Genomic DNA, 16836 nt, shown 5'->3' with positions numbered 1-16836 from the left:
ACTTAAGAACATAATGATTGACAGCAGACACGCTGTTTGTTCTGATCCATGAGTAGGTGTGGCACAGTTTCTGGTTTCTGCTCCCGAGGTTTGTCTTGGCTGAGTCTCACGTGGTCCACAGTGACCTGATATGTTGGACTGGTCTGTGATGCTGGTCCAGTCATAGCTTTTATCACAGATCAGTCTAATGTTAGTCAGACTGTTTCACAGAAACAGACTGACTCACTTTAAGCCAAAAAAAAAAATGACACACCTTACCCCCAGGGTAACTCAGGCCTAAGACCATTGTTACCATGGTAACAATCAATGACACCTGCTCTGCCAGTTAGTACCAACCAACAAAAAACAGGAACACATGGCTCATAGTTTGTGGTTTGCTGACATTGTTATGGAGAGAGTGATGAGAAGGGAAAGAGTTTTTACATATTTTCTTTCAAATCAGATTTTTATTTTTTCTTTGTTGGATTTCAGCAGGCCCTGTGTTGGACTGGGACCATGATTACACAGACATCTTTGTCTTTGATGCTCCACACTCCAGGTAGCTGCAAACTTCCTTCTTTGTTCCAGTAACAACTGCTCATCATTCATCTGTGCACCAACAACCACTCATGACACCACGTGTGTATATGTAAAACATTTATTGTGTGTACAAAAAGTAGTTCAACAAATGAATCATGAATGAAAACTTACATTTGACATGCCCTTCCCACCCCACCCCCCACCCACACAAGCAATACCAGGTCAAATCTTGGGTGTTTAAAGTTCTTGAAAGAACCATCAGTCACATCTGTATTTTAACTGAACTAGTCAGACCCAAGACATTGATCAGCCCCTCCAGGATCTGAGTTATTAAAACTCTATCATTTCAATTCAGTTTAAAAACTAAAAATCAGCTGTTGTTTAAAGAACAAACTGATAATCATGCATATTAATATGCAATAAAAGCTTCTGAACAACCAGTAACTCCTCCGTGTAGTTCCAATACAGTCATACATTTTTGTTGAGAATGAAAATTATTTGTCTTTGGCTTATTAAAGATTTTACATTAAATTCAATTCTACATTAACATTGCAGTGATTGGTAAAATTAGTACTGGCAGTTTCACCAGTTTTTGTGAAAAGTGTTAATGAGGTAATTAAAAAAAATTGAATCCTCACAGTTACACTGAAAGATGGGGAGTTCCTGGAGGGACTGAATGACCACTGTGTGTCAAAGCCTCACAGTTACGGAGTAATCATAGTTATAGTCACAGTTAGTCTAACACTGCCAGACATCTAATTCAGATTTTCAAAGTTGGTCAATAATCAATTATTAGACTAGAAGTAATCACTTCTGCCATAAGAACCTCAGATCGTTTTCATCTCCGTCAGTGAAGACGGTAAACTCGGCTGAACAGTACAGGAGTAGTGTTCACCACTGTTTTATCAAAATCAAAATACATTTGAGCCCAAGAGTAAGTTTTACCCTTCGATTTAGGTCCTGAACGCCCAGCTGTTATCACCCCACAAACACAACATAATAAATGAAGTATTTCATGTAAATAAACTGATTACATAGACAGTAACTCTACAGAAAAATAACTAGCAATGTAAAGCACAGCATACAAACACACAAGAAATAACTGAGTTTCCAAAATGGCACACAAGGTGTGAGAGCAACATTCGTACAATGTACTGCACTCCATCAGAACATCACCTCACACTCATACCAGTGTTGCTCCCACTGTTTACCTTATGCGTACTTTAAACATTGAGGCAATGTTATGTCAGTTTAATATTTCAGGTTGACAAAGCCAGTCACACAGCTGTGTTATCACAGTGGCCCAGCAGACCCACTTCCACCAGCTCCAGCTCCACCAGCTCAGCGTTGGCTGGTGTGACGAGGAACGAGCCAGCAGGGAGTCTGGGCCACACTGACCAATCACGATCCGAGCCCTGACTACCTGGTGACTGATTACAACAGAGCTGACATGTCTGAGAAACATTTCAACACATAACCATGAGTTCACAAGTTAAATGGCAGCAAACACACGTGCTTATCTAACAACGCAGCCCTTTGACACAGGGGCTGGTGTGGATCTACTCCTAACAGACAGCTGTCACACTGCGCTCTGCAGCTGCTGACTACACAACATGATAACCAGATTAAATTAAGTTTCAGTTTCATTTCTCCCGTCTGTATGCACGCACTTCCTGTTAGTGGTCTGCTCTGTGGCTCTATGAACAGCTTCAGCTCCATGTTGAGACTGAACATGTAGCACAACTGAGAGCCACTTATTTTCAAGGTTTGTTGGTGGTGTGTTGATTGACTGACCAGAGCTGAGACATCAGTCAACACTGAGCTCAGTCACCAAGAGGCAAGACACAGGACTGACGTGTTCATGATAAGACACTTAAACCAAAAATAAACCCCTGATAACTTTTAAGAACAGGTCACTGCTGCCCTTCACTGCTGAGGACTTTATTGAGATTTGATTTGTTGTTCAGATTCTAGTGTTCACTTCAAAGGTTTTCACTCCAGTATATCTGTCAGAATAATCTGACATTATCAGGTCACTGCCAATGTCTCACCCTGCCCCTAATGTCGCTGGGAGAGTGAGACATGGGCCACAGCCTCACAGGCAGCTCAGCACATCTTCTATCAACCTTCACTATCACCAGTGAGGAGCTGCTGCCTGCTGGTAGAGCTCAACGATATGGAAAACCAATCTCACTGATTAATTTGACAGATTATGTTTTGAGTCACAATTTTAGTGGGAATGGTCATTTTTGAATTTCATTTTCACTAAAAACTACAATTTCCACCTCATGGTTGTTTACCTCTGCGACAGACTAGTTTCAGATCACATCTGTTTATCCAGTCATATAAAATATTAACCATTGTTGTGAAAGTGTTTTGTGAGGACACACTGACCTTTGATCACCAAAATCTTATTGGTTTGTCCTTGAGTCCAAATGAATGTTTCTGCCAAATTTGAAGAAGTTCCATCAAGGTGTTACTGAGATATCACCACAGTGCTTCATTTATAACATGTCACTCATTTTACCTTCATCTAAACACTGCAGCTCCTGTGATGTGGATGTCGCACTTGGTCATATTGAGTTTTCAATGATATCTGGATCAGTTGTTGAGCTCGACCCACAGAAGCCGCTGAGTTCACAGCCAGCTTCATTCTCCTTCCACTACAGAGCACGTGAAGGCAGCAGATATCCATATGACTGACATCAGACGTCACAGGGTGTTGAATCTGTAGTGTTTCTGTTCAAGGAGAATTAGTCCTGCTGCACACAGCCCCGACAGGAAACTGAAATAAAGCTTCAACTGCAGTTCTATGTAAATTGTTCAAAGGAAGACAAATAGTAGTGGAGCAAAATCTGTCATCAAATATGATCCAAATCATAATCTGGCTAAGTGCAACATCACAGGAGCTGCAATTTGTTGATGAAGGTAAAATGTGAGAACACAGTATTAGAAATGAAGCACTCAGGTGCTACTGAGATGTTAATCTCCGGACCTAAGGGAACAGACCCCAGCAAGAATATTGTCATCATTTCTATGCTTTTTTCAGTGGAAATGAAATTCAGAAATTCCCACTAAAATTGTGATGCATCAGAACATCTGTCAAAATAATTGCAATCTGATTTTCTTTACACATCATTCAGCCCTGCTAGGAAAACACAGTAATACACATAACAGATGGGAAACACTTGAAGACCTCGTGGTCAGAAATGTCTGGATTTTAGAGAAAGAAAACCTGTCTCTAACATCCACTGAAGAACTGCTCACCACTCATTCAATACTAAGGTTATTAATCATTTTATGTTTATGGCTACAGAGAGGAGGTCCTCAAATAATTTTAGATGATCTCATTATGTTGGTCATGAAGGATGAAACCAAAATGTAGAGTGTAGAAGAACGAAAGAGCCACTGACATGTAGAGGACTGTTAGTAGAGGTGGAAATATTCAGTTGCAACATCACAGTTTGACAGTTTGAGTCCATCATCTCTGCGTGATGCACAGATGTTGGCATTGCTAGTAACATTTAGGGAAACGACTCGCATTAAAGCAGGCCCAGAGCAGTAGAAACAGAGTCCATTAGTCCAAAAGTTCTTACATTGTCTTGAACAATAAAAACCAAATGATGAGGCGATGGACAGGATCACATCTGAGAGCATCTTGCAAAATGAGGGAGTCAGAGCCATCAGCAGGAGCTTCACATGATGGCGCACTCTCTGGACGACACCTTGCCCTGAAGGAGAGACAAACAGGTTCTGATGATCCGAACAAAAAAAAACAAACATTTACTTCCATTCACTTTAAAAATAGGTTGGGTTAAGAGAATAAGAAATAATCAGAGCTCAGACAATACAAAGTTTTTGAGGTGCGATAGAACATCTGAACCACATTTGGCAACTTTGGCAAACATCAGTTTTTTGGACCACCTAGCTAAAGCCAGAGCAGTCTTCAGAGGGGTTGATTCAACTGTGTGATCATTTTGGAGGCTGCAGTTTGTGGTGTTTGTGCTGTTCAGCTGTATTGTATCATACACAGAGGTGCCTTGTTATTTAGCCTGCCCTCAGTGATATCAATAGGATGGGCTATATAATCCAAACACCAGTTTCTATTCTGTTCACCACCAACAGCATCACAAACTGCAGCAAAATTGCCAGAGAGATGAATCAACACGTCTGAAGCAGTTTCAACACAAACTGAACATTATGATCTGCATGAAGGTAGAATTTACTGCAGGACGGTTGTTTTTTTTCATTGAGTGAGATGTTCCCAATAAACTGACAGCTGAGTGTATTTGTCTCTGAAGTTAAATACAAGAGGACAGAGGTACAGGCTTTTTAGCCTCCTTATATTAAACATGACACCTTCACAGATGATCACATCAGAGGAGCCTCTAATGCTATCATTAATGAATGCAATCGATTACATTTAAACTATCAACTGTTCCAATGCTTTTCTGTCCTGACCAGGTTGAGACTCTCCTCTAGGTTCCAGGATCATGTACATCAATACCCCCCTGTTAGATGCCAAAACTAAGTCTAGGCCGCTTATTAGCATTTGCCTAGACTGTCCTTACTTTAAATGATACTCTTAGACAGGGTCTGGTCTGGACCTCAAAGGTTCCTTTTATCTTCCTAACACCCCTTTTTTTCTGTCTACAACTACACTCATGATTAGAGATGGTCAGGAGGGTGCCGCTTATCCTCTCATCCTCTTACCAAAATCCCTCAGTGCTAAAGGAGCAGTCTCAAGTCTTTACGAATTCATGTTAAAACAAAAGTAACTAGCCCTTCCTTTAAACATCATCCTTTAAAGAAGGTGTCACCTGGTAGTTACTGTGGTCCAATGACAATCTATCCTCTAGGAATATAGAACATCAAATGACTGATTATAAATTCATTCACAGATTTTAGCTTCCTCTTAGGTGATGATTAGAAACAAAACCACTTCAGTCCACTGACTGCTCACTTTGCTCTCATGGAAAGCCAGTAACTTTTATAACATGGTGTGGGAATGTCAACATCTGATACTCTGGAAAACCATTTGTGATACTCTGATTCCCTTGCTGCCTCAAATACTGTTATTAAATAGCAGAACCTATTTAGAACTATCACTAGCTAAAAATGAAAACCTGTCATGTTTTAATTTCTCTGTACTTTTCAGAACTTTGTTAGTTTGATGCTGTAGGTGTTTTTTTTTTAAATAAAACTGGAAAAGTTTTTTTTTGGGGGGTGGGGGGGGTGGGGAGTGGGGGGGTGGGGGGGGGTGGTGGTGGTTGATTTCAGTCTGTACAACAAAGCAACTATTTCACAGGGGTTTGATTTTCTGTCGGCACTGTGCGTGTTGTCGAAGACCAAGAGGAGATGTCACTGACCCTCACTTCTTTTGTTTTTAAAGATCAAAAACAATAAAATTAAAACAGAATGAGAAGAACACAAGAATAAAAAAAAAAAGCATGACCCCGATCACAAGAATGTATGAAGTATTATTCTCATTAATGAACAAATGTGTAACCAAAAGGACAAAAGAAAAAAAAAAATCTAACGTGATATCAAAGGTGATATAAAATAAAATGGGGAAATTTTATTTCAACCAGTCTACTCACCGTTTGTACCACTTCCTCCTCCTCGTCTCCATTCTCCACCTCTACCTGAGTCTTGGTTACGCTCCTTCTGGCCACCTCCTGCAGGGCAGAGGGGTCACATGACTCAAAACAAACACACCTCACTGCAGAGGCTAACACACATGAACATCAGTGAACAACATGGTGGTCTGTACACAGAGTCATGGACAGAAATACAGAGAGAACAGGTGTAACGGATATCTTTACCTCGCCATCAGCGTTGATCAAAGAAGTAACTATGTCATTTCCTGTGCCCCAGGACGCCTGGCTCTTCCACAGCAAGTCAGATGGCGGACTGTGAGCCACACCAGCATCAGCAGACCACACCTGTAATCACAGTGCAAAGAAATACATCATGTAGTGGACAATGATCACACTGAGGAAGACAATATGGCCTGAAGGAGTCCTTCACTCTTTAATAAGTGATCACACTGCACCGTACAAGAGAGATAACACTGGTAAACAAGGCTCATAGTGAAATGATTTAACTGATCTTCAGTGTTTGGCTGCTGATCAAACCTAGCTCACTTCCCCTGTGGCCACTAGTCAGCTGACTGAGTGACTGCAGGAAGTCGATTCCTCTCTGCCAATCATGTTCTCTGACAGTTAGTAGTTTGAGCTCATCATTTTTGCTGCTTCACTTCCTGGTTTATTTTTGCAGTAAAAATACGCTGAGAACTCGTTTTCACCCGGCATTAATTGATTTTCTCTGAGGCAGCAGAACATGTTACAGCTGCCTGCGCAAACTCCTCCAGTTTAAACTGGGCTGACACAAACTATAAGGACTGATTCACTCTGAAAGACTCACTACAGACTGACCTAACAACCTAATACCGCTGCATACAAACTATAATGCAATACTCTGTAAACCAGTGTAGTTACACAGGTACTCTCTCCATTCAAAGGGAAATGTAATGAACATGTCATTATCTCATCCACACATGTAAGACAACTCCCACTTTGATTTTAAATCTGATTTCTCATATTTGGGCCGATCCGGTGTCCTTCCTCACCAGGGCAGCAGAGAACGCTCACTGCATTTTCATTTGGCTTAGGTCTCTTACTGTAGTAGGGAAAATCCTGCAGTATAACCAGTATATATAGTGTGGAGTCCAAAGGTCTGAGAGCCATTCACTTGAAAGGGAAACGCTCTGGGCAGAGGATTTCAGGAGGGGCTGTTTGCTCAGCTTGTTTCTGCTTGTTGATTATAACAAATGTATAAGTTAGAAAGTGCATTATCAAATTAAAATCAGCATGCTTAAAAACAGATACAGGAGTAAACTTTCTGACGGAGATGCCACAGCGGTAAAACAACTCACCATAAAACACGGAGTACACTGACACATCTTGAGTCAGCAGCCAGGTACCATCAAATGTATTGACAGGGAAACCACATCAGCTGATACTTAACACCTGCTGGAGTCTCACAGCTTGACTTTTAAAATGTCCATTAATATTTTAGACCATGAAAAGGTTCAGAAATGTTTTTTCAGTCACTAGTGACAAACTTGACATTTTCTTTGTCTGATGTGACTCAACCAGAGCTCAAACCTTCATAACCCTGAGCAGCAGCTTGTCCTGTAAGTCTATGACACTGACATTAGCTCTGAGGCCAACAATATCTTTTTTAGATTTTTTTGGGGGCATTTTTGCCTTCATTTGACAGGACAGAAGAGAGTGACAGGAACGGGGCAGAGAGAGGGGGAATGATATGCGGGAAAGAGTCGGGCCGGCCGGGGGTCGAACCGGCACTCGTCTGCTCGCTCTGCCACTATGGCTAGAAACAAACTGCTCAAGATTCGTTTTCAATAGGATCCACTCACTGTGGTGTGAGTCGACATCCTGAAAGCTCTGCTACACATCACTTGGATTAAGTGTGATAATTTTTTGTGTGCGAGTGTGTGTGTGTGTGTCTTGGATGAACTGAACATTTAAGCCTGGATATAAAATTACACATTCATGAAAAACTCCCAGTGTTTCCTACTTGTTTCTCACCGTCACTGACTGTCCAGCCTTGAGGACAAACTTTGGAGAGAACTTGTAGATGATCTCGTCCCCATCGTCAACCTGTCTCTTCAACCTCCAGTTGCCCAGAGGCTGGTCCTGCAAAACACAAAAAGCTTCTAACACCAACTCTACTGATCCACACATACCAACCATGTACCTGATCTCTACCACGATTAGCATTTACTATATAAATTATAATGGTGATGGCCTTTCATGTCATCATCATTGTTGGGACTATGCGATGCTGCTTCATCTGTGCAGACTAGTCTTGGTCCAGTCTACCTGCTCAGTGTCGTTGGTCAGTGTGACTGCGTTTCCATCCATGTCAGTGGGTGATATGGTGACTGCTCCACTGGCTGTGGCCTCCTCCGACACCAGCAGCTCTCCTCTGCCCACCTCTGGCATGTCCGCAGCCTCCACCTCCACTCTCTTCCTCTTGGAGGTGCGGGAGGAGGAAGATCCTGTTATCCTGGAAACAGTGACTCGAGCCGATGGGCTAGGGGACAGCTTCAGCCTGAAAGGAGCACAGCAGTCACCGGTGAATTCATAACTATCTGTGGCACAAGGTCTGAGCTGTCAGAGTTCTGCAGACAGGACGACACTTCCTGTCATAGAATGTCATTATCTAAATTACAAAACTAACAAAACTATAAACAAAAATGATCTGCGATCTATGATTCCACCTAGTTTACTTATTTCCTCTACATCTTCCATTGGAAAAACAACATGCAAGTACACTTGCTACACTACCCTCAACGCCGAACACTCACACCAGGAACACACAGCCTGCATTGCATGAGTGTGGCGGCTGTGTTGCTGAGCTTCTGCAACTTGCGGGTGTGTGTTCACATGGCTGCATCGCTGCTACTGCAGCTCTGTCTTTCTACATAGAGTTTTCAGGCTACTGGATATTGGACTTCTTCTAATTATAAATTAATTTGTGATTGATTTTTGTCAGAAAATGTTTCTAAACCATCACTGTCTCCACATGCAGCTGCTGAAATGGTCACATAGCAGACACAACATGACAGTGACTTCTGCTCTTCTGTAACATCTGTCAGCGTATCAGTGTTCAATGACGATACGCTGAACTGGGACTCTTGTTTAGGGCTGCTGTGATTAGTCGCCGTAAATCGATGGCGTTGACGCTGAAAATACGTTTACATCAATATTTTAAATGGACACAACATCTCCTATACATACATTGGTTGAATTGATGCCAGCCTCAGTGTAAACATTGACCTCCACATATTTTCTTTTCTTTGTGGCGCACTGTGAGATCAGTCACAGAAATGTGAAGTGTTACTTCAATTCGTAAGTCTTGTCTATTCATTGGTCAACAGAACATTTTAATATCTTTGGTCCTTGTAGCTGCTAAATCAATAAAGAATGCATAGATTAATCCATAGAAAAATAGCCTCTAGTGGCAGCTCTACTCTTGTTTAATTCCTTTTTGTTCATGTTGTATATAAAGCATTTTGCTGGATGTTCATTTATTCATCAACACACACAGATGCTATAAAAACACATTTCTCTCTCTTTGAATGTTTCAACTTCTGCTGCTGAAATTTTTGTATTAATCATTTACAACAACATTAAAACTCATAGTTTGTGGTCATGTCTAGTGAGAGAGAGAGTGTGTGTGTGTGTGTGTGTGTGTGTGTGTGTGTGTGTGTGTGTGTGTGTGTGTGTGTGTGTGTGTGTGTGTTGTACCTGTGCTCCTCTCCCTCCAGCAGTTTCCTGTATGCATTGATCTCCATGTCTAGGGCCAGCTTCACGTCCAGCAGCTCCTGGTATTCACTGAGCTGAGCGTTCATCCTGTCTCTCAGTTCACTCATCTCCTGTTCTTTTCCTTCGATGGCGTGGCGGTGCTTGTCTCGCTCTGCTGACAGAACTTCCTCCAGCTCCCTGATACGATCCTCTGAGGTAGACAACTACAAACACACACAACCAATCATGAATTGGTAAAGCCAACTAGCCGAGCCGTTCATGAAGATTTGTGTGTACAGGGGGTCATAAAGCAGTACCTGTTTCTGCAGGCCACTCAGCTGATAGGCAAGGCTCTCAATTCTCATACGGGCCTCCTGCACCTCCTCCCTGGCGCTGCTTACTGCCTTGTCGTTCATCTCTGAGGACACCTTGGCATTGTCCAACTGGAGGTAAGACAGGACTATGTGTGAGAGTCAGAGCATCAAAAGACAAAGCACAAAAACAAAAGATTTGTTTCTCACCTTGGCCTGGAAGGTTTGCTCCAGTTCTTCCTTATAAAGAGAAACCTGCTCATCATGTTGCCTCCTCAGGTCCTGGTGGGATCACATAAACCTGATTAATGCAGATTCTCAAATAAAACTGCCCCTGGGGGCACCATAACAGCCACACAGTAATTCGGTAATATGTGTATTTCCACAGTAACTACTCCATGAGCACAACAATAGAACCATGTTGTCGTCACGACACTGTCACTGTTTGACTGTGACAAACCCAAATCTAAGACAGTTGAATGATTTGTATGGGCTTGTATCTGTTCAGTTTAATCACAGACATTTTAAGATCTGCAGATTCTGCAGACACCCTGTCACATGAACTGTAGTCACATTCACTATGAGTGAATATGTTTTAACAGCCCTGCCACACAGATTCATATCACTGTAATGAGCAAGTGCAATGAGATGGGCGGGGCCACGTTTAGAGTACTGTGACACAGGAGAGCACACGTCAGCCTCCTGAATTAACAAACATTAGTGAAATGCAGCACATGACAGATCTTAAACTTTCAAAACACACCTGAATGAATATTTGAATATCACTGAAATTCTGTATCTCTGCTATCAATATTTCTTTTTGTTTTTCTTTTTTCTGTACCCAGTCTCACTTAAACGTAAATGAGATCTCAATCTCAATGTGGATTAAGTGTAAATAAAAACAGTTTTGCAATCTACAGAGAAAAATTCATGCCGTTCATCATTGCTTTACAGCTGCCATGTGTCTGTTGTCAAGCACAACAGTATATTGAAATTTCATATATTCATGATTATTATCATGGATGCCCACATTTTTCATACAATTGTATCAACTTTATATCAGCTTTCTTTTCAACTGATATTACCATAAACACTCTTCCCATTGTGCTGCTCCACCACAGACCAAAAGCTACTGAGGACTCATCCCCAAACATACCTGTAAAGCTTGGGCCAGTTTGAACTCATAGTCCTGTCTGACCCCAGAGTCCACCTCCACTATTCTCTGCTCCTGTCGACGCCGGGACTCACGCACCTCCTGCACGCAGAGGGAAAGATGGGAGTGCATTTATCAGGTTTGATGTATTTAAAGAATCTTTCTGCTTTGGAAACAGATGTGACTCTGGTAGTGGTTGTTTTTCATTCTGCAAATACAAAGGTGTCACGGTTGATATGTTTATAGCAAAAAACAAAATTAGGACATGAAGGATAAATGTTAGACTTGAACATAAAACATAAAAAATCTACTGAATGAAAAAGACGTTTATTTAGGCTTGTGGATAGTTTCTTTATTTATGACAAATCTAATAACTAATCATTTGTCTTTGCTATTTGTGAAGTCAGACTAAATAATCAGTTTCCTTTGGACTTGAAATGAGAATCATGTCACGATTTTCTACATGAGTTAATAGAAAAATCACGTGTGGATTAGTTGATAATGGAAATAGTGATTTGTGGCAGTCTCATGCACATGTCTTTGCAAACCACACACCCCCCTTACCTCTTCAAACATGCTCTTCCTAAACTCCAGCTCTTCACTCAGTGATTGACAGCGGTTCTCCAAGTCTACGCGCATCAGAGTCTCTGCCTCCAGCTGGCGCTTAGCAACAGCATGGCTGTCCTCTGCCTAAACACCAGGTAACACCAAAAGAAACATTAGCACATAGTAAATAAGTTGAACTGACTAACTCATGAGGAAGCTGTGGTATAAAAGCTGAAGAGATTAATATGTCAGTCTCGTATAACTTTTCACCTACTCTCAAGTTGACAGTCTTCACTATCATGATGGAATAACCCTCATCACTTCACTGTGTGAAGATCTTACTCAGTCAGACTTTTTGAGCAGTTCTTTCCAGAATCAGGGGCTACCTGCTTGTACGAGGTGTACAGTGTTTGACTAATTATACTTCTTCCCAAGAAAGTGTACGTGTGTGCAGATCAATTTGACTGGGTGGGGCAGTGGCTAGCACTGCTGCCTCAAAATAAGAGGATTCTTGGTGTGAATCATGCTACTGTTGGTCGATAAAAATACTGGTAGATTAGATGTTTAGCCTCTCTGAAGTGAGGCATTGTCTTCTTTGTGCTTTAAACAGGAAATCCTGCAGTACTCACCTTAGCCAGCAGGCTCTTGACATCAGCCAGTTCAGAGGTCAGAGCAGCATTCTGGCTCAGAGCTGTAGCAAGAGCTGCTTCACTCTTGTTCAGCTGGCCTTCCAAACCACTGGCCCTGGACAGTGCTGCTGCAAGATCACTATCCTTCTTCTTGGCACTGGATCCCATGGACAGAGGAAAGAGAAAACAGTTATTGCCTGGTCACTGAGTCTAACAAGTTCCCAAATGCTTTCCTGGGTGATAATTGGGTGTACTGTATCATATTACCTGCGAGTGGCTTCTTCCAGGTCAGCCTGAGCCTTGCCAAGGTCTATCTGGAGCCTGGCTCTCTCTCTAGCAGTTTCATCCAAAACCCGCCGAGCATCAGCTAACTCTGCCTCATACAGAGCCTTCAGGCCTGTCACCTGCAGAGGTGGATACAAAAATGAATTAATGAGATCCTGTTGGCTGCAGACATCAACATCTCAGGTGATCCAGTCACCAGTGGACAGCGCTAACTACAGGTGAATGTGAATAGGTGTGAATGTACCCAGTATATCCGCATTCTTTTAGTGTGAATGCTTATGTGTCCTGAGCCACACTGATGGACCGCCAAGTCATGCTCTGCATAAGAGGAATTACATACTCATTTGTGTTGTCAAAGCTGGCTTTGTCCACAGAGATATATCAAACATCCTGGTGATTTGGTTTGCCTAGAACACGCAAAGGAATACACCCAGTCTGCACTGTTTTGATTTCTTCTTCTTTCCCACCAGTTAAAGACCTGCTTCAAGAACTTGGACAGGTGTGGGAAGGTGAGAGGAAGCAGCAACACATCTTGTTCACTAAGGTAAAGTCAAGGCTCATCATGAGCCTGAAGCTCACAGTTGTGTTTAGCATTGAGCAGGTGATTTACATACTCAGCTCTGAATATAATTATAGTAATAACTGCACCTACACTTGCAGACAACAAAGTAGTTAATTTCCTGTGCAATGTGTTCAGCAGCAATGTTTTCCAGTCCTGCTGGCTCAAACTTTTATTTAATGGGCTTTTCACACAGTTTGAGGTGTTTTGGGTGCAGATGAACTGGAATCGAAACATGTGAGATTTCCCATCTCCAGATTGTTGCTAATGTGTGTCAGAGGATGATGATGGTTGATATAAAACCAAACCTTTCTAAAGTTCTTCACACTGCATTGCTTGACAATTTCTGAATCCTGAATCAGTGACTCTGTATCAGAAAGACACTAGATGGGCCAACCAGGCAACCACGCTAATGTCAACACAGAAAAGAAGTGATGGAAAAAACAAAAGGGTTGCTTTCCACCGCTGGAGACAGCTCTTGGCGAGTAAAGGACTTATGTTTGATGCTGAACACATGTTTCTTCTAGACTGGTCAGTAAACAGCTGTTCGTGCAAACATTGGCTATGTAGCAATAGCAAAACGTACAAATAGCTCCATCTGGAACATTTGTCAAAGAAGCAAGTCTTTACATACATATACTCTCTATGGCGGCCAACAGCTAAATAAAATCACTCAGTTTCAATCTTGTTTCACTGATTGGACTCCAGGTTCATAACTCCTCACTCCAATTAGCTTTTGTTAATGCCATTACGCAAAGGGTTATGCTATTTCCAGCCTACATTGTGAATGTTTGAATGACGATAACAATGCAATGATTTGTGCGTTATTAATTCAAACAGATTGTCTCTGTTCATAATGGTAACTTGGATGAAGATCTGACCATATTTTAGGACAAATTTATATACATATGGAGGTAATTCCCAAGGGTTCATTTACTTTTCTTGACCACTGCAAACTTAGCTTAACCATTCTGACTATTAAAAGACAAATGGAGCCAGAATCTGCACACGCCACTGACACAGAAATGGTATACCATCAGCCACTTTTCTCAGCGTTAAGCCTCAATTATGTTCACCACTCACCACCACAGCTCAGCCCAATATTCTGGAGCTCCACTAACTATTCAGCTGGGAACAGCATCAGCCAAAAACCCCTGAGCCGCAGACTTCCATGTTAACAATGGAACAGCTCCTTAGCTGATACTGGCATTTGCGTGTTAACGCACCAACATTAGATGCCTTCAGGCTGAGTAAATCTAATTTTTGGCACACATTTCAATGTCTCTTAAGACATTAATTGCACAAATGGTGTTCCATACAACACCAAGGTCCACACAGAGCCTCGCATACACCCTCTGATGACGACATTTCTCACATAGACCGTAGTGTACCCTCAGATACATACAAAATAGTCTTACTTTGAGCGTTGATTTGACTAATTGGCCTTTTTCTCAACTTGACTCTACTCACTTTTTTTGGTTTTCCATCAGGAAAAAGTTGTGGATGTTAACTGGTACTTTTTTTGGTATCACCTCTTTCGAGGTTGCAAGCAGGCTGGGGTGATACCCAAAGGTGACGTGAAAACATGGCAGAATACTGATTGGTGAGAGAGAATCATCACTATTGCGACATCATTGTGCCAGACTGGACGCTCAGAACAAATCCACAATTTTAAAACAGCCAAGCAACTGTGCACCACTAACTGTAGCCTGTTGCATTTCTGTTAGTCATTGTTCTGTATTTCTAGTATGCCATCCACAAAACCACATCGAGGTCGGGTGCAGAGGTGCAGACATTTCTCTTTCTGGTATCTCTTAAGTATCCTCCATTGCTTCTGCAGACTTCAGCAGTTTTGCTAAGCGTGAGACCTGGTGGATGAACCTCTATGGGTGGGTACAGGTTTCTCTTCATGGAGTGGGATCAGGGATTTAACTTTATGGCTACGTATTATGGTACCTGCCATACTTTGGAAAATGTGCAGCAGTGATTGTGTGATCAGGTGCTGTCATCCATTCATTCATACTGTGTAGACCTATAGTGAGTTGTAGTGCTTTTCTTGATAGCTAGTTGATGGTGGGTGGGGTGGGGGTATATTTGCACCGAGGCCAATCACAATTATGTTAGATTACTGGACATCATAATATCATTACTATAGTAACCACGCTATTTGTGTAGGTACAAATTAATTTTAAGTCTGCACACAAATACACAAGAGAACCTCATACTTCAAATTTACAAGAACTTTACAAAACAGCACTGTTTCAGCATGTTTTCTTCTTCGAGACTGTTTTACAACCAAAACAGACTGATGGGCCAGTAACAACGAGCACAAACTAAGATTACATGAAGGTTTAATTTAAAATTACTGAATCATGTTGCAATGCTAATTTCGCTTATGCACGTTTGCCATTAAGTAAAGTACACAATGAAAAACCATACGGAAAAGTTACAGAGTGGCGCGCATAACCACCTCCTACATTTTCCCGGTCCCGTTAAATTTGAATACAGATTAGGTAATGCATTGGCATATGTTTTATTATCGTTAAAAACGCTCATAAGCGAATGTAACAACAATCTGCGCTGATACACTAAAGGATTTGAGTGTGAATACTAGTTGTATTGGGGCAAATTGTGAGTCGGTTTGTATATTCTTATGGTCAGTTGCCAACCATAATTAACAATAGCTAAGACATGTTAGTTAACAATTAGTGTTGCTTTGTAATAATTTCACACGCGTTGGTAAATAATTCGTATTGTTTTGTAATCATTTCTGTCGAGTCCCTAACAACACATGGGCATGTGTTGTTTAGCTAAGGTTCACAGTAAGTTAAGAATGAATGCAGCGCCGAGTGATCTGACTACTGTGAGGCAACGTGAGGATGAGCGCAAACAGTTCAACTATTTCGTGAGACTCACCTCTCTAGTGGTCACCTCCTCTTTCTCGGACACTTTTACCATCAGCCGGTCGTTCTCCAGTTCCAAGGATCGGACACGGTCGATATACACAGCCAGTCTATCGTTCAGGTGCTGTAAATCTTGTTTCTCTTGTAAACGAGAGATCCGGGTCGGAGAAAGAGGTGTAGAGGCCGCCGACCGGCCAGCTTCACGGCTTGGAGTAGCAGTCGCCATAATAGTTGTTTCGACAATTCTGAGTTTGCTTCGCCACCCAGTGAGTAATAGAAAATAAAAGTATCGGCTGTTTTAGTTAAATAAGAATACAGAAGCAGTTTCTCTTCTTTGTTAACAATACGGTGTCAATCAATGAGTCGTACGCTCAGACAGTTGCCTGAAACAGTGATGTGATTCCAAGATGGCCGACACCGCTATCAAGACCGCGCCAAAAGCAGAGAGGGCTTCCTGTTTCGCAATGAATTATGGGAGAATGGACCCTTAACATCGGTTGATACACTGAGCATGCGCACCAGTGTGCCACATGAGCCCGTAACACGAGACAATAGAATGTAAGGGTAAAATAAGAAAAAACAAAACAATAGGATTA

At 41.8% G+C, this 16836-nt stretch overlaps 1 protein-coding gene across 1 annotated transcript; it reads right to left on the bottom strand.

Annotated features, from left to right (window-relative positions):
- Positions 1 to 621: 621 nt before the first annotated feature.
- Positions 622 to 16680, bottom strand: lmnb2 (lamin B2). Its single transcript, XM_071486762.1, has 13 exons — positions 16254 to 16680; positions 12761 to 12897; positions 12494 to 12650; positions 11883 to 12008; positions 11322 to 11420; positions 10376 to 10447; positions 10172 to 10297; positions 9858 to 10078; positions 8427 to 8658; positions 8133 to 8240; positions 6345 to 6464; positions 6120 to 6197; positions 622 to 4250 (listed from the first exon to the last, which is right to left on the bottom strand). Exons 1-13 carry the CDS (start codon positions 16464 to 16466, stop codon positions 4215 to 4217), a joined length of 1725 nt encoding a protein of 574 aa, XP_071342863.1. The 5' UTR covers positions 16467 to 16680; the 3' UTR covers positions 622 to 4214.
- Between the last annotated feature and the right edge of the window lie 156 nt (positions 16681 to 16836).

The sequence above is a fragment of the Trachinotus anak genome, unplaced genomic scaffold (genome assembly GCF_046630095.1).
Source record: "Trachinotus anak isolate AG129_WGS33_773 ecotype Australia unplaced genomic scaffold, CSIRO_AGI_Tana_v1 ptg000010l, whole genome shotgun sequence".
NCBI classification, from domain to species: domain Eukaryota; kingdom Metazoa; phylum Chordata; class Actinopteri; order Carangiformes; family Carangidae; genus Trachinotus; species Trachinotus anak.
Note: the sequence above shows the minus strand (reverse complement) of the source record. Positions and strands in the feature narration are given on the sequence as shown.

Coding starts and splice junctions, on each gene's coding strand:
- lmnb2 (XM_071486762.1), bottom strand. CDS start 16,466: ATGGCGACTGCTACTCCAAGCCGTGAAGCTGGCCGGTCGGCGGCCTCT. Junction 11,421..11,882: donor GGAAGAGCATGTTTGAAGAG/GTAAGGGGGGTG, acceptor CTCTGCGTGCAG/GAGGTGCGTGAGTCCCGGCG. Junction 10,079..10,171: donor TGAGTGGCCTGCAGAAACAG/GTACTGCTTTAT, acceptor GTGTGTTTGTAG/TTGTCTACCTCAGAGGATCG.